The 22,941-nt window shown below is 35.5% G+C and overlaps 1 protein-coding gene across 1 annotated transcript; it reads left to right on the top strand.

Annotated features, from left to right (window-relative positions):
- Positions 1-409: 409 nt before the first annotated feature.
- On the top strand, positions 410-21,997 carry LOC113106605 (uncharacterized). Its single transcript, XM_026268695.1, has 3 exons — positions 410-753; positions 11,877-11,929; positions 19,826-21,997. The coding sequence occupies exons 2-3, from the start codon at positions 11,898-11,900 to the stop codon at positions 20,529-20,531; spliced, it is 738 nt and encodes a 245-aa protein (XP_026124480.1). The 5' UTR covers positions 410-753; positions 11,877-11,897; the 3' UTR covers positions 20,532-21,997.
- Positions 21,998-22,941: the final 944 nt, after the last annotated feature.

Below are 22,941 nucleotides of genomic sequence, written 5' to 3'. Positions count from 1 at the left end.
TGTGCACGGCCCTGTCACTTACCCCATGGCATCACACACTTCCTCACTACTGGTTAATATTAATTAACATTGTAAGCAAATGCATCCAACGACGAAGGGATGGCTGAGATAAAGCCAAATATGTGGTCCGTCAAGTGATCATAACATGATCATAACACTCTGATATGACTTAAAGTAATAAATAAGTTCACTTTTACTATATTTATTGCAATAATCTGATATGAACATTTGTTTTTGTTGGTTTAATTTGTTCTTACGCACTTGAATGCACCTGCCCAACTTGTCTAACACCTGCTTATACTGCATGACGGTCATTTGTGCTGCTGTAATTATTTTCCTGCGTGCCAATGGTTTAAACTGTGTTTCCCGGTCCGCTGAGTTTTCCTGATCCCTCGTCACATGGTTTGTCATTACCGTGCCGAGCACAGGCCATTACTTGGACTGCCAGCTGAAATTGAAACGGACGTGTGGAGGAGGCACGGCAGAGCGGAGTCACGGGGGACCTTCCTTTACTCGGAAGCAGTAGCACGGGAGGGAAAATAAACACAAGGAAGGAGGAGGAAGCGGCTGCTATGAGCGTGCGACGTCTTCTGGCCATGGAAGAAGTTTTTGGGACACTTCGCTTCTTGGGAACGCTTCTCTTTTAGTATATTAGGACATACGAAGTGGGAAAATAAATGAACGCCGGAGTTCCCAGTGAAATTGTAGCCACTCTGGCAAACAACTGCCACACCTTCGTCATCAGTGTAACAGGTAAAGGTTTTCTCTTAACGCGCTTCATCATGTAAGAGCTCAAGTTTTTCCTCGCACCTGTTGCGCTAAACTCGATATAGGAAGATTAAACATTTGTCCAATATGAAGTTACATCTTTAAAAAATAAACAGTAGATAAAATCTAATTTATTGTCACTTTTGGCTGTATCATCTTCATCCATTTTTTTCTGGAATATGAGGGAGATCAACAACGTAATAACCTGGAGCTTAGTTATTTTTGGTTACTGGTAGTTGAAGCTTGTTCTTGTATTTTAATGGCAGAAAAAACACGGTTTTACCTTGTGAGATGGAAGTGTTGCAGTGAACAGGGTCTATACTTTTTCTGCTTGTTTGTATTGTTGAAAGTGTAGTTCACCTCAAAATAAAAATGCTGTAATATTCTCACCCTTACATTAAACCCACATTACATTTTCCTTCTATGGAACACAAATAGAAAAAACTTAGATTACTTAACATTTTCCCTTTGATTAAAATTCATGGTGACTATATATTTATGTCTTCTAAAGCCATGTGATGCTTTGTGTGAAGAACAGATTGAAATGTCTGTTGTTATAAAACCTTCCTTTTCAGTGAGCGATTAATGAATGTGACTGGACTATTAAATCATAGATCTCTTCTCTTTTGAGTTACCATTTTCTTTTCGTTGGATGATTAAAAAGAAAAAAGAAAAAAAACAACCAGGGCATTCTGTAGTTTGTCTTTTGGTTCAGATGGGATTTAACAACATGAAGTGAATGCTTAAATCTCTCTTTCTGCCAGTATCTTTGCTTTGGAATGTAAGTTGAGCAACATAAGTGATTCATATGAACTGAAGTTTGGATATCATTTGTATAATTTTAAATGTGGTTAAAGGCATTATTTTTACTGTAAACAGATGGCGGAAGGAACAGGCTTTTACGCTGTAGGTGAAGGTGTGTAGTTTGTAAAAGGTGTAGTTTTTCTGCCCTTGGGCAGTTTGGTTTGAACTAATTAAAACTGAATGAGCTCTAGACTTGCTTTTTTGCACAGTGTTTTCTGGAAAAGAAAAAAAAGCTGTTAAAACAAGGAAAGAGGAGCCTAAATCATTAGAAAATGTTATGCTTTTAGCAATTTTAGAAATAATCTTTTTAGGAATGTTTTTAAGTGCTTCATTTGATAACACCTGAAAATTAGCTGGTTTTTATTGAGCACCAAGAACATTTTCTAATCAGCATATTTGATGAACGATATTTACGAAGGATCATGTGACCCTGAAGTCTTCAGTAATGGATGCTGAAAATTCCCCCTTGCCATCATAGCAATAAATTACATTTTCTTCAGATTGTAATAACATTTCACAATATTACTGGACTGTTTTTTCAATCTAATAAATTCAGCCTTGATGAGACTTTAAAAAGATAAAAACAAATATTAAATAACAGCATCATTTTGGACACTTTTAACATTGAACTTATAGCTCCTAAGCAATTTTTGTTATTTTTATATACTTTTCATGTTGTAAAGTCAATTCAAGGCTTTGTCAGGTAGTCAGTCTCTAAGGGCTCGGTAAGGCTTGTGTTACTGTTTACAGTAGCTGTGAGGGGGGCTGAGCAGGTTTATGCAGTTTGTCTAGGTGTTTACAGTCAGACACATTGTTTACTTTTGAGCAAGGTCTGCTGTGCTGAGTAAGGTGTGGTCTGATGTGCTCTACAAAGGCCACCGGGCCTCGTGCTCTGTCAGGCTCAGGCACTTTACCTTGATATTTACACTACTGGTGTGTACACAGACTAGCCTATATTGTACATCTGAGTGTGACGTTATGTATTACAAAGCAACATCCTTTTCCATGGTTTACTATTCAGAGTTTTAATCTCTCCATCTCTTTCCCTTTAGCCATTTCCTCCTTTTTAAGCATGACTCTGTTTGAAGGGCAGCACATTTAACTGCGATAAGAGTTCAAAATACATGTTGTGAATCCCAGGGCCTGTATGTTAACATTTCATCTATTTTGTGTGATCTTATGACTGTGGATCTCTGATTGTGATCGCTAGTGTTACATAGACTTCATTTGTAGTCCATGTACTGATGCAGCATTCACAGATTATTGTCACTGTAATGACACTGTAGCTTTAAAACTCAGTGTATTTTTAATAAAGTGTAACTTTATTTTAAACATTATATGTTGTTCCCAATTGTGACCCTAGACCACAAAAACAGTTTTAAGTCGCCGGGGTATATTTTAAGCAATAGCCAAAAATTGTATGGGTCGGAATTATACATTTTACTTTTATGTCAAAAATTATTAGAATATTAAAGGGGTCATATGATGCGATTTCAAGTTTTACTTTCTCTTTGGAGTGTTACAAGCTGATGCATAGCTGATGCATGTGCATAGATAAGATCCCTGAAGTTGCAAAGACTAAAGTCTCAAAACAAAAGAGATATTCTTTATCAAAGTTAAGACTCTGCCACGCCCCCTAAAACGTCTCATTCAGTAACGCCCTCACATATCTATGTCACTACGTGGAAATCTCTGCGTAATGCTGCCCAAATGTTCATTTAACCGCAGTTATTGCTGAAGAAGCCATGTCAGGGAGATGCTGTGTGTATCTAGGTGAAAGCAAAAGCACTTTATTTGGTTGTGCGAAAGTAAATACATCTTAGGAATGTAGTCTTTAGGACAGCTACTGTAAGTATGATTTGTTATTAGTTTAAGTATTTGCTATTGACTGTTAAAATGCAGAGTTTTGGGCATCATTTGTGAGTGTGCACCTGCGCATGTGTGTGAAAGAGACACACACAAAGTCTTAACCATCCGTGTCTTGTGTACTGCAAACACATATAAGCTTCATCACTGTCTGTCATGTGACTCTGTTCCCCTTTCGGGCTTGAACTGATGGTAAAACAAAGGAGATTATTACATTTATTTTGAAAGATGAAGCTCATAATTATGGAAAGGGGCGTTACATTTCCGGCAAGTGCTTGTGGTGGGTCAGTTGGCCAATCAGAGCAGACTGCTCTTGTCGGAAGGAGGGACTTTGTAGAAAACTACATGTTTGAGAGAGGCGGGGCATAGAGAACCTAAAATAATGTACAGTATTTCAAAAATAATGTTTTTTGAACATTAAAGTATGTCAACATATTCTGTTACACCAAATACACCAAATAATGATCTTTTAAAAAACAATATATGACCCCTTGAATGAAAGATTATGTTTCATGAAGATATTTTGTACATTTCCTACCATTAATATATCAAAACAAAATTTTTTATTAGAAATGTGTATTGCTAAGAATTCATTTGGACAACTTTAAAGGTGATTTTCTCAATATTTAGATTTTTTTGCACCCTCAGATTCCAGATATTCAAATAGTTGTATCTCGTCTAAATATTGTTCGATCCTAATAAACCGTACATCAATTGAAAGTTTATTTATTCAGCTTATTCATTTATTGACACTTTAGAATGGTTTTGTGGTCCAGGGTCACATATAAAAACTCACACTCTTGGTAACCTTCATTAATTCTAGTATGCTAATATTCTAATATGCTGATTTGGTGCTCAGAAGCATTTTTCTGTAACTATCAATGTTGTAAACAGTTGTGCTGTTTAATATTTTTGTGGAGACTGTGATATTTTTTTCAGGATTCTTTAAAAGTAAAAAAAAAAAAAAAAATCAAAAGCTCTCTACTGACTACTGATCAATTTAAAGCATCTTTGCTGAATAAAATTAATAGTTTATTTAAAAAAAATAAAAATCTATCTACAAATCAGCAATCCTAAGTCCAAACCAACAGTCTATGAATTAGCTCATTATATATATATAATGTTCAAATTTTTTGGTGCACATCAAGTGCATATATTTAATCGTTGAATAGTAAATTTTTCAGGTTTGAAGTGTGCAAGCAATTAAAAACACGCTCAAAAATGTAATGTATTTTATTACGTCTTAACCATAACCTCTTCTTTAATACAATCCCAAAAAATGTACTGTCAAAGAAATTATCTATATTGTTCTCTCAATGTAGAAAATGCTTCATGTGGTAACATAAATTCTCTTCTTTAATTCAAATGAGAAATAATATTTATTATGCATCAAACATCAAATCTCCAACAAGAAAAGTTTTTTTTGTTTTTTATAAATTAACACATAAGAGCCAATATCATAAACTGAAACAGCTGGATAATAACTAGCAGTGAGTGTTTGGAAGTGCTTCACACAGGATGTAAAGTGGATCCTTGTTTTGTATATTTAGCGCTGTATTAAGTCATGATATGGGCATTCTCAAGAGGGCTGATGCTGTACGCACTGGTCTTCTGCTAATGAGGCCATGGCAACAGTGTCCAGGGAAACACGCCCATATTTGGCCACATTTCAAGCCATATTTAAAAGGAGCTTTGAATGCATTTATATTTTACACAGAGAGATATGATGTTTACATGATATAATATGGAGAAATGGAGTTTGCCATTTAGATACTCTTTTTTCCCCAACTATTTAAATAAAGATAAAGGGGAAATATGAACTGAAATCACACTTTTAAGTTTCCAGAGTTGTGATGGATTTTTCATGTTTCTTCATGTTAATGACCCTTGTCAATTTCATGCCATCTGGCTGTTTCCATATGGCATAAATAAAAATGAAGAGGAGCATAATGCATGCTGAGAGCAAAAGAAATTCTAAACCAGTTTTCTGACTTGTTTAAACCACACCTTCACGAATCTGATCCCTCTATGTAGTAACCCTCCACCCATACAAGACCTACACATCATCCACACTACACACACACACACACACACACACACACACACACACACACACAGTATACTGGTAGATAACCTAATATCATTTACCATCTCTCTCTCTCTCTCTCTCTCTCTCTAGCTTTCTGTTTTCTATTTGTGTATTACTCTATGCACTTTGTGAAACATTGACACTATCATTAATGTAAAAAATAGTGTTTACGAGTAAGCCATTACCCCAGAGGAGTATATCTAAATTTAAGTCCTTGTAAATGACCCAGAACTGTGTGTGGCTTTGATTTGTGGAAGTATAAGTTCAGTTCTTTCCTGTTTTTAGATATAGAGGGTTGTGTAATGTTTTCACTCATAACATAAACCAGGATTTTAGAGTAATAAACATAACTGACTTGCTGCCACAACAGAGATCAGTGTCCTGTACAATTTACAATTTACCCATCCAAAATTTACCTATTTGCTGTGTGCATTTAATGTAAGAATTATATAAATTATATAAAGTAAAGAATTATATGAATGATATAATGTTAAGAATGATATAACACAAATAATATATATATATATATATATATATATATATACAGAATAAAAACATAACAATAAAAAAAACATGACATATATCCACACACACACAAATATTAATTATTGCATATTGTGTACATAATGTGTAAAACTGTGATGATCTAAATGAAGTGAAATAATAAGTGAAATTATTGAATGAAAATGATTTATAGGCTATTATTTTGGTCACACTACAACATTTGCCTCAAACTCTTAGGTAGTTGTTAAGTTTAAGTAATAAGGGTCACATTTCAAGGTCCAGTTCTCGCTATTAACAAACCTTTAACTATGAATTTTGCATCAATAAACTCTTAATTTGCTGATAATTAATAGTTAGTTAGGTAGTTGGAATTGGGTAGGGAGGTGGTGGTCATGCAGTATGTGCTTTAATAAACAGTCAATATGTTAATAATAGGAATGCTAATTAGCAACTAGTTAATAGTGAGAATTGGTCACTAAACTAAACTGTTACAATGAGTAAATATGGGCTTTCAGAATAAAGCATTAATATGTTATTTATAAATACTATTAAACAGCTAATATGCTAGTAATAATATGCTAGTGTTTTTCATTTTTTATATACATTATGTCTCCTGACTCTAATTTCCATCAGGATCGACCATTACCCCAATAATGCTTTGTCAAAAGTTGGTGTACTTGGTTATCAAGGAGTATACAGTGTCAGTGAAATATAAAACGTGATTAATATAAAAAAAAAAAAGTCATGCATAATTTCCTATCAAGCTGTCAAATTGTGCAAACAAATATGCAAATGTTATTTTATTGTGTTTATGTAGAATTTATAAAATGGTAGCTATGAAATTAGCCTTAGAAAGACAAAGGAGTCTGTCATTTTATTCCAATAATGATTTCCACTATAGAATTCCCTTAAAACAAAATATAATACTACTATGTGTGGTGAAAATGTTTATGACCTTTAGACAAATTGAAAAAATGTGAGAATTCTTGAGTGATGATGCGTCTATGTACATATTTTCAGTAGACAAATTAAATTAGTAAGTTTGGTGAAAAGGTTAAACATCTGATTATATGCTGGTTCAAGCAGTAATAATAATAAAATAAAATAAAATTGAGGAAAGCGGCAGCAGCTTACAGGTGTTTGTGAGAAGATTTCAGTGTGTCAGAGCAATGTGTAGGCCTAAGTGAAATCAGCTGGTCATTGATAGCTCTAATTATCTCTTGACACTGGTCTATCTGGCAGATTGTTTGACTTTGTTCTCAACAAATTGAAAGGAAATGAACTGTTAGTGGCTTGTGCGTTTGTTTATCTTGGCTGTGGAAGGCCAGTGCATGTGTGTAGGTTTGGGTTGGCACACACACCGCAGCTGAACCAGTTGAATGGATTTAAACATTTGAGTAATGCTCAGAGCAAAGCACCTTCTAAAAAGTGTGTGTGTCGATCAGTAATACTGTATATCTGCCTTTGAGCTTAAATACGTAAGTCTGTGATTTAATGCTATCAAAGTATGTGTGGATTCCTACCTGTATGTGTGTCTTGAGTAGGTTAAGGGCTGAGGAATGGAAAAGCCCCCTCATTTTGTTGCAGGAGATTAAGCATCCGTCACTTTCAGAGCGCAGGCCAGAAAGTCGAGCTGGAGGGCACACATTCTACAGTGATGAGAAATTCCCTTCTCCAATTTATTCCAATGGCGAAATGTCTGCCAGTGGTATATAGGATAGCTCAGATCTCAATCTGCCTCGGTTTCAGCCCACAATCTCCAGTAATCTCTTCAGGAATCACCTTTCTCCAAATGGAACATTTCAATTCTTTTGGATCTAGAGTCCTGGATATTCCTTTCATCTTAACTTTGTATCAAATATTTCTGCAATCTGTTGATCTTCTGGTCCTCTTCGTTGAGACTGTTCAGTAAATACTGTAATGTGTTTCATAAAGAGCATGGAATTCTTGATGGATTTAAAGAATAGGTTTGGCATGAATCAGCTTTGTATTGTTACAAATGTACAGTATTATGCAAAATGATTTTGCCTGCACACAGATATATATATATATATATATATATATATATATATATATATATATATATATATATATATATATGTATGTATGTATTTGTCAGTAGAAGTATAGCGGTTTGTGCAAAATACCCTATTTTGTCCCATCCTGCAAATGTTTTACAGTTACAGTTTTTGATAAAAATGACAGATCATGGCATGCATCTTTGTATTCCCAGCCATGGACCGTTGGATTGACAAGAGGGCAATGGCAAATCTGAAGTGCATTATATGGGTGTTGAAGTTTTCCCTTTTTCAGTTTTCTCTAGTCACATTGCTACAATTTCAAAATAAAGTGTTCATAATTGAAATCAAACCACAGATTTCTGTCTAGTGATACAGTATTTGGCATACTTCTGCAGTCATTTAGTCTGGGATTTAAGTGTTTAAATCAGTGGTTCTCAATGTTCCTATAGCCCCGTGCACATTTTGCATGTCTCCCGATTTAAACACAACTGATTCGGGTCATCAGTTGATTAGTAGAGACTCTAATGATGCCTTCATGTGCTTTCGGAAACGTCCTACTTTCCACGTCTGAAGTTGTAATTACGAGTTTGTCGTGTTCAAGTGCTTTGTTGGCGGAAAGAACAGAAATAATGGTGGATGGCCTATTCATTATTTTCTGTTTCTTGTGGAAATCTTATTAAAACTAAAAGGTATATATTGGAAGATAATTAGTCAATATCCAACAGGTTTTGAATAAAATGTACCGTCCCATTATTTGATAACCACATAAACATTCACAGTACTAAGAAATTCAGCTGGCTAACGATTCCTAAATTTTGATCAGATAAATGCTATTTTCACTGTATTCAATACTTACTACACAATATATGGTTATTTATATATGTGAATATACATGGCTATAATGGCAGGAGAAATCAATGTAGATCTTTAGAGAAAAACTAATTAAACTTCTGCTACTGCTATGTTTCTGTCCTCCGCCATATTTAAAGCTTATGGCTCGCCCAAAACAGAAATTCAGGTATCAAAACTATATCAGTTGCAAATACAACTAGAGAGACCATTCATTTGCAGTTTCTAACTAGGAAACGTATTCACGATAATTACAATAGAATATGAAGGCAGACGAAAAAGAGCGTTAGACAAAAGAGACATGCAAAATGGCTGTTTTATTAATATGCATTCTTAAGTCTCTGACAAGATCTTCTACTACATTATCTACACCTGCCAAGGTTCAACTCCAATGGAATGGAAGCCTTTAAAGAATTCCAGCTGCAACACTGGGAATATGTAGTTTGTTAAAGTAAACAGTTTTTCTTACTATGAAGTAAATATGATTTAATTTGTTCTTATAATAATTGTGTTGTCACATTATAGATGAACTACACCAGAAACTGATTTGTCATTGTATTTATGGAAAGGAAGATTGTGTGCTCTGTTGTAAAACACAATAATCTCTAGCAGCTGACAAAGAGGTTGCCAGGTGCCCGTGTCATGCTCCTGCTGTCAAACAGGTGTCTGCTGCGTACCACATCTGGCTGCTAATCACCTAGCAATACTCCATCCAGTTTATGCGTCCATGGCAATGGCCTGAAAGCTGTGAAGTGAGAGTGTGAAGTTTTAGGATAGTTTTTGTATAAACATATTCCAAATGTTGTATATAGAGCAGCTTTGTAATATAGTAAATATAATGACATTTGCATATAATGCATTTAAAATTGAATTAATGTCACATCAAAACAACAGAAGCCATATTTTTGTCTTTTACTCAAATAAGACAAATCTTGAGTTCTTACACAAACAGAGATCACATATACACAAAAGAAACAACCGCTCTGTTCAGAGTGAAGAGTGTTGCATGTTGATGTCTTGTCTACGTGCAGTGTGTTTTGAATTTTTCCACTCGTTAAACCATTTGCCTTTCCGTCACACTGACTTGCTTGCCAGTAAACCTGTACAACAAATATTGCCTAACTTGATATACCTGTAAAATGTTCTTTTATTTGTCTTAGTTTCAAGCACATGTGATGCCACAAGTGAATTACATAGGTGATTCTTGCTTCCTTAATACTAAACTACATGACATCTAATTGCATTCGATTCTGGTACAGATTATTGCTTTTACCCATAATGTTGTGTAAATAAGTGCTGTTAACTAAATTAAAAGTATTGCAAAACACGGCTAACTAAAATACATTAAAAATAACTAAAAGAAAATGAGAAATGTTGCCTTGCCTAATAACTGAAACAATTTTACAGTAAGTACTGAAATAGAGTACGGGAGCTGTGATGTCAGAACCCAGAAGAGTAATTTGCTGCTGGTTTCTTTGAGATTTTCTTATGGGGTTTTATAATGTTTTTTTGTTTTGTTTTTAATGAGTAAAATAAAGGCTGTGGTAAATGTTACTTTTTGTTCTTCAATGTAAATTACACACAACCATAATCAAAACAAACATTCTGATGCGGTTATGTTAATTTTTGAAAACATATGTTAGATAATGAAACTAGATAATGTTTGGGCTGTGAGTGTGTGTAGTTTACACTGTAGAGCAAAATCTAAACGTATCATCAAATTATGTTTACCACAGGCTTTATTTTACTCATAAAAAAAAAAAAAATAATAATTATAAAACCCCATAAGAAAATCTCTAAGGAACCTGCGGCTAATCACTCTTCCAGATTCTGATGTCATAGTTCCCCGTCTTTATTTCTAAAATGGAAATAAAAATATATTCAAGCTACATAAAAATATTAAAAAGCATAAACTAATAAAATGACAAAAGCACATCAAATTATAAAAACGTAATAACACTGATGTAAATGATTTTCACTATGTAATTGTGTTGGATTCTCCCACACTATTGGTCTCTAACACATTGGGACACGTGAGGTGACTGTTTTCCGTGATGCTTTCTGTCTCAGGAGAAAGAGAGCGAGTCTGGGAGTGTCTTTGTCCTATTAGACGGATCTTTTCCCAGACTGAGCTATCAATTATTTACAAGGCTACTTGCTCATGAAAAAGCGCAAGAAATGCCAAAGCCTGAAATGGCACGACAGGCCGTGGAAAGGTCAATACATCTTTGTTGCTTTTCACAAAATGAGCATGTATTAATAACATTGTATTTGACCTGCCACTGTGAGAAGTAATCCAGAATGTCACGAACACATGTGACTGTCCTTGTGTCCTGAAGCCACATACCTGACAATTTCATATGTCAAGTTTACGCCATATGCCACGTCAATATGAAACCAAATCAAATGTCCTTACGGAGCGCCAGATATTGATATAGTTCTTCTGAAAGATCATACCTGTTTCTATGTAAGCATATCAACAGAATCTGACACTGAGTGTGCTTTCTTTGAAGGGTGAGTAAAAAAAAAAAAAAGGTATGTATTACTGAAGGCGATTTAAAGCTGACCCCAGTTTTGGTTCATTTGGTTGATGTGCACAAGCGAAAAGTAGCTGTATCCACTTGTAAAGATGGTCTGCAGTGGTTCACAAATGTTGGCACACTGGTTTTATCGTATTCTCTGAGTTTCTCAGTTCTTGTGTCAGCAGGTTTATTTACACAGACATAAGCGTGATCACGTCCTCATGTTCTAACAGCTGAGGTGAAGAATTAGCACAGTTACTGAATGGCCCTTTGTTGAAAGCATGTTCACTCTCCTAAGCACTGATTCAGCTCTGGATTCTTCAAATACCTTTTTAATAAATGCAACTTGCGTATTTCAATCCACACAATAGTCTACGTGGTATCTCTAATTCACTTTATTCAATTATATGTACACACACAAGCACACACTGAACCGGTTTTGTCTTTCCACAGGTTTTCTACACAACTGTCCAGATGGGTTGCAGTTGCTGTAGGATGTTAAAAAGGTAAGACTGAAGGTATAAAAACAGAAAAAGTATTTCTATCCTGAAGATCCTAGATATTTCTCACATCACTGCTGTTGTTTAACAGCTCAGTCAGACTTTAGTCTCTCTAAAGCTGACCTGGGATCAGTTTTTTTGGTTGAAACTGTGGTTCAGTCTGCCAGCACTGCTCTGTTCTCTGTCAATAGACATATTATTTTAGGATCTTTCTCTTTAACATTTATGTGCATTGTTTTGATGCAGTAAATATAGACAGATATTCACACTCTCAAACCGCCCTTTAATTGCTCAGAATGTCACATTTCTGGGCTTAGTTTGAGCTGCAAGATTTGCCTCATGCACAAACTACAAATACATGCTTTCTTTTGGCATTTAACATTAGTTGTGTAGTCTGACTGGCTTTGTGTCAAATCTGTTGAACAACACCCACACGTTTTAACTTGATATATATGCACAGGCAAAAAGGAAAAGTATATAAATCGAAGTGTTTAGTAAAGATAGGCTCCTTTTTACTTATTTCAAGTGTGTCCAATCCTGCAGAGTTTAGCTGTAACCCTAATCAAACACACCTGAACCAGATAATCAGTCTTCACAATCACAGGAAATATGGTAAATACACTGTTAGAAATGTCTGTAAATTTAACAGTATTTAACTGTAAAATGAACTGTATTTTACTGTAGGACAGTTATACAGCATATTACTGTATTTTAAAGTAACATTTTGGGGAATACCCTCTTGGCGACACTAAATTACAGTATTTTTAATTTACTGTAAATTTAAATACAGTAAAGTAAAAATGAGCGCGAAACCTGACCAATCACAGATCAAGTTTTATATCCCACTTGGAGAAAGAAGAAAACAAGACACACAGATGCGAAAAGAACCAGTCAGATGCAAAGGTGGGTACAAATATTACTTCTTTTACTTTAAATATATTATATCTTTGGTTTAACTAAAACAAAAATATAAATAAAAAAAACGCTGCCACTGTATGGCGCGCAGTCACCTCACATTTATGCTGTGAAGAGAGCTAGAGAGAGTTGTGGTGACACTGTGCAAACATTCATATTTCTTTCCTTTCTTTCCCTTTTCTGAACGTTTCACCGTCAAAATATGGACATTAACGGGTCTCTGCCTTGGGTTTGACCACTCCAGGAGCTGGTGAGTGTTCATGTGAACTGTTAGCCGAACAACAAAGCTTTCGTGGATTTAGCTTAAAGTCAGTCGGATTTTTTCCCGCTATTATCGCTTGCTGTTAACTGATTACCCCATATAAATGCACGTCATGCTTGTAGTGCTAGAGTAAAACCCGCAATGTTCGTGTCGTGTGCAAACACTGGCGTCTCTGTGGAGACATTATACGCCTTTATTAATCATGCCAAAGGGCATAAAAACACGGCGAACTTAAGGTTTTCGTGTGCAGGTCCTGAATGCTCATACACTTTCCAAAGGCTCTCCGCCCCTCAGTCTCACATTTAACGTTACCGCAAACACATAAAGTTAAGGAAACTAAACAACCAAGAGAAAAATATGTCTACTTCAAATGTAACATTTGTTCTGTACATCAGCATCGGGAGAATAACATAATCTCGTTCGCGAAAATGCGCCGCAAATGGCACAGAACACAATGGAAATGTTTTCAGGGGACCCCAGTAAGTGACGAACCCGACTGTGTACATCCAATGCGCGATCAACGGCTGTCCGAATTCATTCACAGCTTCAAGTGAACCGTATTAGTGGACTAATGTAGAAATGAGTGAATGAGTGTTAAGGGGGCGATTTCGGATTTAGCCAACGTAATTTCCTCATTATTTTAACCTGGGATGTTCTCCTGACAAAGCAGCATGGTGTCTATCAGCTTAATAGCTGTACTTAGGACATAAATGTCTTATTATTGCTGTTAACATAACTGTTGCAAATAAATACATTTTAAACAAAAAGTTTTCGTAATATGCTTTATTTATCTGTGTGTGTCTCAACTTTAAAATGAGCTGTTTCATCTTTGGACCCTACATTACCTTACATTTCTTACCTATGAAACTTATTTAAACATAACATTAAATTTTTTTTTACAATGTTACTAATGTATAGATTAATATCTCACCCTCATGTTCTTTTTACATTTTTTATATTGTATATAAAGTTGTATGTCATAAATATGTAATCTCTGTATTTTTTGCAAGAAAACAAAAGTAGACATTGAGTATAAACATGCTCCATCCGGGTTCGTCACATATTGGGTCCCCTGGAAATATTTCCTTTGTGTGCTGTGCCATTTGCAGTGCTTTTCTGTATTTGGTTGTGTTGTGAGTATTTGGTTGTTTTGTTAGACATTTTTCACATCAAATGATCTAACTTTTTTTTTCTGTTATGTAAAGGTTAAATGATAACCCTGACAACAGCAAGTGCTCCTCAAAGTTCCACGTCATCAGAAGAAGTGGGAAGATGGTGCAAAGGAAGAACTCTGGTCTGAACCCTCATGTATCCTCCTTCATTAAAGGGATAGTTCACCCAAAAAATTAATTCACCCATTAATAACTCACCCTCATGTCGTTCCAAACCCGTGAGACCTCCATTTATCCCGGATATCACAAACTGCTTTGATTTGAACTCTCTCACAACAGACCCGGAAGAGAAGACAATGCTGAATAAAGTCGTAGTTTTTGCTATTTTTGGACCAAAATGTATTTTCGACGCTTCAAAAAATTCTAACCGACCCTCTGATGTCACATGGACTACTTTGATGATGTTTTTATTACATTTCTGGACATGGACAGTATACCACACACACAGCTTCAATGGAGAGACTGAGAGCTCTCGGACTAAATCTAAAATATCTTAAACTGTGTTCTGAAGATGAACGGAAGTCTCACGGGTTTGGAACGACATGAGGGTAAGTTATTAATGACCTAATTCAGATTTTTGGGTGAACTATCCCTTTAAGGAGTTTGTGGATTTCAGCTGGCAAAACTATTAAGCTACTAAGAGCAAATACATTCTACACAGGAGTTTTCTGAATTAGTAAATTTTTAAGATTGTTCTTATTACTGAATCTGTTCATGTCTGTTGTTTTAAAATGCTCTTAATATGAAACTTTTATGTATAAATGAAATGTATTCAAGTTTTTGGAAAACTGAAAGTACAATCTGCAAGAATATTAAAATGTTATTTCAAGTATTACAATTTAACTATTAAACCAATAAAAGAAGTTAAACAGTCTTTTGTTTCTTTTTATAGTTTTTACTACTGAGACATGAGACCTGTTGAAATACAATAATTTGTAAAGTTTTACAATACATAATAAAAGTGAACCAATTACAGTAAATTTCACAGTGTAAAGTAATATTTTATTGTATTAAAATATATAAAAGGAGAAAAAAAACATAATTGTGTTTTACAGTAAAAAAATATATTACTGCAAATACATTTACAGCAAGTTAAATGGTACTGTAAATATGAATACAGTATTTTTACTGTAAGTTTAATTTACAGTAAGTTACTGGCAAACTGCTGCCAGTAAGTTACTGTAATTTCTACAGGAAATTTTTTACAGTGTATCTATAGAAAGGTGGCCCTCCAGCAGCAGAAATAGAAACCCTTGATGTCATTTTTTTTTTCATTGTACAAAGGGTTGTATGCAGTATTATCTGAAAAGATACACATTTTCAAACCTCCCCCGGGAACAGTATATAATCTGGGTGACTGTTTAGGGTAAATAGAAAGCGAGTTCCCAGGCTTTTTTTTGGATTAGGTCAAATCCTGCGGCTGATAAACATTAGCATTCTAGTCACGTCTCTTACTAGGTAAAAATGCCTTGCATTGCTAGACATTGTGTGTTGTTTTAATGGGGGTAATGTTTACTAAGGGTAAAAAATCTCTTCCCCCCCAGGTAAAGTGGAAAATTCCACTTTATCCACGCTGAAATTGTTCAACTGAAATGGATTTTGAACCGAGGTGCTTAAAAATAGAGAATTTATAATGAAACTGTATAATGAAAATTGTCTCATGTAATACACTAAAACAAAGAATACAATAAATGTTTGGAATATGACAGAGAAGACTCACAATGTCCAGACAGATGAATACACGAACACCTAAGGTTGACATTGGCTCAGTAACATGCCTCTCTTTCCATGTGGATTTTCGGCAGACAAGGGGAGTGAAAAACAGAAGGATCTCAGCAGGAGGTGTCTGACACAAATACACCAGGATCACTTGGCACACACACACACACATACACACACAAGTTGAGATTTGTGTCTCTTATTCTTATGTTGGTTTTATACTTTCCTATTTAATACCTGTTTGTTGTATAATTTGGTGTAAATACAGAAATTTAAATATTGTGTTATGTAATAAGTAGAAAAAAACAAACCCCTAAAAGAGGAAGGAGGACACAATGTGATGTTATCACTCATACACCTGTTTGTTATTTTTCCCATATTGTTTCGCTACACTGGTTGTGCTTTCGTCAGTAAGGCTCTTTGCCTGGGCTATGTAAATTATGAGTGTATTCAAATGTCCTGCACATATCAGGTTCCAGTATAACCCAAAAGAGGAACACCATTTTGTATATTATGACGAAATTGACAACCTGAATTAACTGATATATGGTAGCTATTTGAAGATTAGCAATGATGGTCAAGATCGGAGGCTAGATAATTTGATAACAATTAGGTTTGTTTGTCTACCTGCTTTTGAATATTGTTATGTTATGCCAAATTATTATCCATATATTATACAAATATATTATATACATATTATATATATGTTTGACAGAAAGAGTCCAACCACGTTTTGTTGTTATTTAGGGGTGACTGATTCTTAAAATAATGTTGCCCTTCTGCAGAAATGTGGATAACTGATTATTTCATAGTCAGAAAACAATGTTTGAGGAAGTGAATTTACAATCTGAATATAATACAGGGATGTTCTGTCTGGAGAACCACCTTCCTGTTAGCTCCAACCTGCTGCAGCACACCTGTCTTAAAGTTTCTAGTGATCCTGGAAGTCTTTATTAGCTGCTTCAGATGTGTTTAATAGAGTGCTGCAGGAAAGAGCCTTACAGTTTTTCTCAATCGAGTTGACACATTTCTGCATTCATAGCAATAACACAGCACAGTAAGCAATCTATGTTGGCCAAACATTTCAGTTTTACTACACAACGAAGCGCTGCATTTTAGAGTAATGCATTTATTGAAAATAGATACTAACATAAAAACTAAGTGTGTTTTCTGTTCATTTGATAACATATTCAACTCTACATGCAGACATTAAAATCTTTATCATGACATTCTTTAAAGGGTTACTCCACCCCAAAATGGAAATTTTGTCATTACCCCACAAACCCGTAAAAGCTCAGTTCGTCTTCGGAACACAATTTAAGATATTTTGGATTATCCCTTTAATAATTTGTATATCAATGAGTTTCCTACAAAAAATGATTTTATATATTATAAGTAAAAAAATATAAATAATAAATGTACTGAAATCACTGAATTAACTGACCGATCATTTCTCACAAGTCATGCACTATGACTTGAGTGTCATGATGGCCAATCTGATTCTATTCTCTTCTGTTTTGTTGATATTGAAGCCAGCTTCATCAACATACAGCTCAGCACTAGGCATAGAGATGCCTGAAATTTTCCAGAGTGTAATAGTATGGATATAATATGGATATCGGCCGATATTTGGCGTTTTTTAATATTGGGCGATACATTTTTCTGCTTGGCCGATGTGTTCGAGGCGGTACTTTTATTTTGCCTGAGAGCTCACACTCTCCCTCTTGTTCGCCATCATCATTAACAGTTCTGCCTAAAACGGATATAAGTCTGTTTAATAATCAGATAGGACGGTTAAACAAAAAAATGTATGCATACAAGAGGTATTAAAACGATTCATTTTATATTATTAGTAATAGAATGGCAAACATTATAATATACTTTCTCATTTGTCGTCAGCATTATGCAGAAAATGCATTTATATCATTTAAACAAATCTTTGAATAGCTAATAAACATTTAATTTAATAAACCTTGCAAACTTAGTTCAACCCAGCCGTGAGATCTTGTGAAGTGTGCATTTTTGTCCAGCATGATCGCGTGATCTTTGTGTGACAGTTGGTCCTCGTGAATTGAATGCTTTAAACTTTAAACTCGTGATTTCAAATTATGATGCACTTTTTGCATTTGCCCTCTGTCATATTAAAGTGTGCTGTATGTAAAATGAATGTTACCCTGGCTTTATTTGAAATATATGATTCCCAATGCACACAAATTTCGGTTCGATTCAATAAACTGGTTGAAAAAAACGGTTCAGCGGTTCTTTTACGCTCAATGTAATGACGTCATTGCAGATGACGTAATGGAATCACGTCTATCAAACATTCAAATATATAAAGTCAGTAATCAATTTTAGTCAGTTAAAAACCTCATCATCATGAAACGTTTACAATTAAGTTTTGCAACAACGCACCCAAATACAGTAACAGCAATAATGTGCATATGAGGATTTAAGTCTTGAAGATATAAAGTAAATAAATTAGGTCTCAATAGTGCAGAAACCATGATCCACTTACTATACATAATCCATTGCGATGTATTTGTTATTAAATGAGCTTACGTTTCGCCAGATTGCCCTTCATTCAAGTCCTCGGTTTACCCGCGCTCATAACATAAGCACTGAATCAGTTCAGAATCAATCACCAAAAGAACCAGTTCGTTTCAGACGCACAGTGAGTCAGTCGGCTTTACGTTGAATCATGCATGGGCAGTATCATCAGCCCCTCGGTTCTCGAATCGGACACATCCGAAAGAAACTGTTCTTGCTCCGTCAACTCCTCTTCTACCATGTCCTCTTCTCCTCTCATCTCCTTCTACCTCTGTTCCTCTCCCTCTAATTACACCCTTCCCTCGCCCCACTCTGCCACCTCTCTTTATTTACACTTCTCTCTTTTCCCCCTCTCATTTTTGTTTTGTCTTTTCCCATTTCCCCTTTTACAATTATTGTAATTGAGATAAATGTGTAAACAATTAGGACATTAGCATTTTCTTTGTTGTCTGCAATGCTCAGCAGATATTAATTTGGGGCTAATTGAAAACATACCAAGTACAACTGAAAATGTGGGAAAAAGTTCCAATTATCTACACATATAAAAGTTTTGGCTGTGTGAACTATTGCGTAAACATTTGAGAATTTTGTGCAGTGTTTTGACAAAATTATGCATGCGATTTGTAATTTGTAGGAAATTTATGAAAACTTACAAGGACAATTAGAAAGTGATCAGATGACTGTGTTAACTGTTTTGTGAGCAGTGACTTAAATTTGGAGAAATGTGTCAAACTGACTGAAAAAAACATACAAACAAAAAGTGTACATCATAAAATACATAAGTAAAACCCTACTTTTTAAAGCTTTTGGTTCTTGAAAAAGGTGGTTGCTAACAAATGGCTAAACAGGACTAAAGACGTTGCCAACGTCCTCAGCAGGAAAACTTATCTACTCAAGCACTATATTCTGCTATTACTGCCTTGGAGTGTTTATAATTGTACTCTAGCAAACTATTCTAACTCAAAATTTCCAACTTATAGATGTTAAAGTTTTCAGTTTTCAAAAGCTTAGCTTGGTGACATTAAGGTCATGCAATCATAGTGTTGTTCCTTTACAGCTTACTAATGAAGAATGGGAGCTCCTGACACTTTCTTAGTGCTGTTAAAATAAAAGTCCTCTTCTTATCAGTAGATGTGTTCATTAAAAACTTCAAATGTATTGGTCAACCACTAGTTCTGCTTCAGTGTTATTTGACTTTATTTGAATCTTAATTGGGTTGTAATGATTATTTGCACCATCAAAAGTACATTTCATTAAACTCTCTTCCCAACTGCCTCTCTGTTTCAGTTACATTTATGACCCCTCAGTCCCTGTAGAAGTTCCTGGTCGGAAGCGGGACCCCACCAGCAGCTCTCTTTATCAATCTCATCAATTCCCAGAGGAGGCAGACCACATTCCCAAGAAGCAGGGCTTCCACAACCTAGCATACAGCACCCATCCCAGCCCGACCAAACTTGACATCGACAACAACCACATCAACCGGCTCCATGCTAACATTCCAGACGAGCAGATCCCATCGAGCCCAGCGGAGGGTGACCCAAGTCTTTACATCCTCCAGCCCGAGGACGAGGGGACGACCACCTTATGCGCTAATCAGCCCATACAGAACGAGTCGTTGTTGGGAACGGAACCGGGCAAGCGAGAGGACAGATTCCGAGACTCTGGGCTGGGCGGCGGAGGCATAACAGATGGGACAGAGGGATCTGATGGATACCCCTATGGACAGGAAGATGAAGACGAGGACAGGAAGAGCAGGCTAGCCAGTACTCTGGACACGGCCGATGAGGAGAGTGTGCTGTCTGTGGACATGCACACCAGCAGTACGAGCCTCTCCTCAGCAGACACAAAGCTCATGACAGAGGAAAGAGAAAAGAAAAAGCCCTCGATCAAGAGAGGAGAGCAAGAGATGGATTGTGTGAGCGTCACAGACTCAATGGTGGCAGAGGCCTTGGCCGCTCTGGATGCGGCGACTGCGGGAGAGGATTCGGAGTGATGTCAGGTGGCTCACTAGTTAATGGTGACTACGAGGGAGATTTCCATACTCACTCTCTCGCTCACCCTCTATATTTGAATACAGCCAAATAAAAGCGCTCATGAAGCCTGTAGTTCATTTTATTTTCAATGGAAAAAAATCAAATGAAGCCTTGACAGCAGGAACTGCTGCTTGTTTACACAACAAAACCGACCACTTATGAGACTTACTTGAGCAAATGAAGGTCATGGACAAACTCAATTCTCAGACCAAACTGACTGGACTGTTGCACGATTTTCCTCAGTGCTGTTGTGTTCACAGCATCGTAATGAAATAAGCTCCATTTCTTATCCTCATATATTATTTCTGCACCATAACATAATGAAAGCACTCTTCTTCTGTAGCAACTGGTTGGAGGTGGGGCTAAATCATTCATAATTATCGTCATACGCTTTCTATACAAAGAGGTGGTGAAAAACAAATAAGCCAGTGTCCTGGTGTGGGGTTACTTCTGTGCTTAATGCACTTTTAGAGACGTTGTATGATTATATGATCAAACTGTTTAATACAGTGAAATCAAGTTCATTCAATCTCAGCAGATCAATATGCTATTTCTTGCTTGTTGTTACACTGTGAATACATCATCAATGCCCTCATAGAACTGTAGGATGACATGCATTTAGTTTTTTCACATAAATATACAGCAAGAATTGTAGGTGGATCTCATGAAAACATTTCAACCAAAAATGAAATTATCTTTTGCATAGAATCCATGTTTATTCTGCATTGTAGATGACGGTTTTTAATTTTTTAATTAAATACTTAAATATATAATTATATTATAAACAATACATTTGAAGGAGAAATGCTTAATTCAAAGCATCTTTATGGTACAATGGTAGCTCAATGTATGCAAAACATAATTTCTTTTTCTTTAGATTTTGCAATACGATCCATTCATGAGATTTATCCTTATATATTTATGTTGTCGTTGCACTTTGTACATTTCAAAAGCAGTGGCGTGTTGAAGAATCAGATCAGTGATGGTAGTTGATGCTATTAACTGTCAGAGGCCTGATGAAGAGAACCCTGCTAGCTGTCCCGTATGACACTCATCTCATGCAGACATTTCTATACATTAGTGAAGAAATATATTTATCAGAGAAATGAATGTAACCCCCTTATACAAGAAATTATTCATTTTTTCTTCTTCTTCTTCTTCTTAATGAAGGTCATTGAGTATTTCCAAATGTTTTACCAAGTATGCATTGGTTTGAACTTTATGTATTGGTCAGAATCATTTCTTTTAAACCTGTTAATGAGTAAATGTTATTGACAGGAACTGATTTTCTAATACATTAAGTGCACATTCACAGTGAATACGCTGTTTATATTCCATTCTTTCTGCCTTTACCAGAGGACTGAATTGTCACATGAACCAGGGGAAAATAAAAACAATGTGCTTGATCATAAGACTTGCGATGCAATCTGTTGACTTTTCTGTCTTGTGGTGGATAACGATGCCGTAGGGCCTCTTATATAACCCTCAAGCCCTCAATGGCCAGTAACATTGTGCTGTAATCCAAAGAGATCAGATATTGGGTTTGTGCAATTCTGCAAATACTGAAAAACAATTAAGATACACATTATATTCCAGTGACACTTTTAATGAGTGTGGAGGATGAAAATAAGCAAACTTTGATTGGCTGTAACATCATATACTGTAGAACCATTAAATTACCTCAAATCTTTTGAGAATGATTTTAGTCCGTAGAGTCTGTTTTACTATTCATCAGTGTGTCTTTGTCTCTTTCATCATCTGGTTTTGATACAGCAAAAACAGTTCCAGAATGATTTGCTTTTCAAATTTGTATTCAGTCTTAGTTAAATTGATGCTTTGATCGCTAAAAGCAAAGGTTTCTTTTAACAGTACAAGAGGCCATGCTGACACCACTGTTTGGGATAAAAGAGAGAATCGTATCTGGTTTGATGAGTCAAAAACATTTGGGTATCTAGCGTTTAGAGAGCCCTGACTTGTGTGGTTTACTAATAGACGATAGAAGCCAAAAAGATAAAAGACATGAAAGGAGCATAGACTTTTATGCCAATGCAAATATGGTTTTTAAAATTCCAAATAATGAGTATTTTTCTTTTTTTACAAGAGGGTTTTACAAAGTCTTTTAAAATGTAATTATACACTGCTGTTCAAAAGGGCTGTTAAGATCTTTTGATTTTTGTTTTGAAAGAAAGCTGCAATTTGATCAAATACAGTAGAACACTAATATTGCAAAATTATTCATTTACAATTATTTTCTATTTTAATGCCATTTATTTCCTGTGTTGAAGCCATTACACTAGTCTTCGGTGTCACACGATCCTTCAGAAAACACTAATAACACTAATTCAGTCCTTTAGGAACATTTCTTATCAG

Source organism: Carassius auratus, chromosome 7 (assembly GCF_003368295.1).
Source record: "Carassius auratus strain Wakin chromosome 7, ASM336829v1, whole genome shotgun sequence".
Taxonomy (NCBI): domain Eukaryota; kingdom Metazoa; phylum Chordata; class Actinopteri; order Cypriniformes; family Cyprinidae; genus Carassius; species Carassius auratus.
This window is presented reverse-complemented; position numbering and strand designations above follow the sequence as displayed.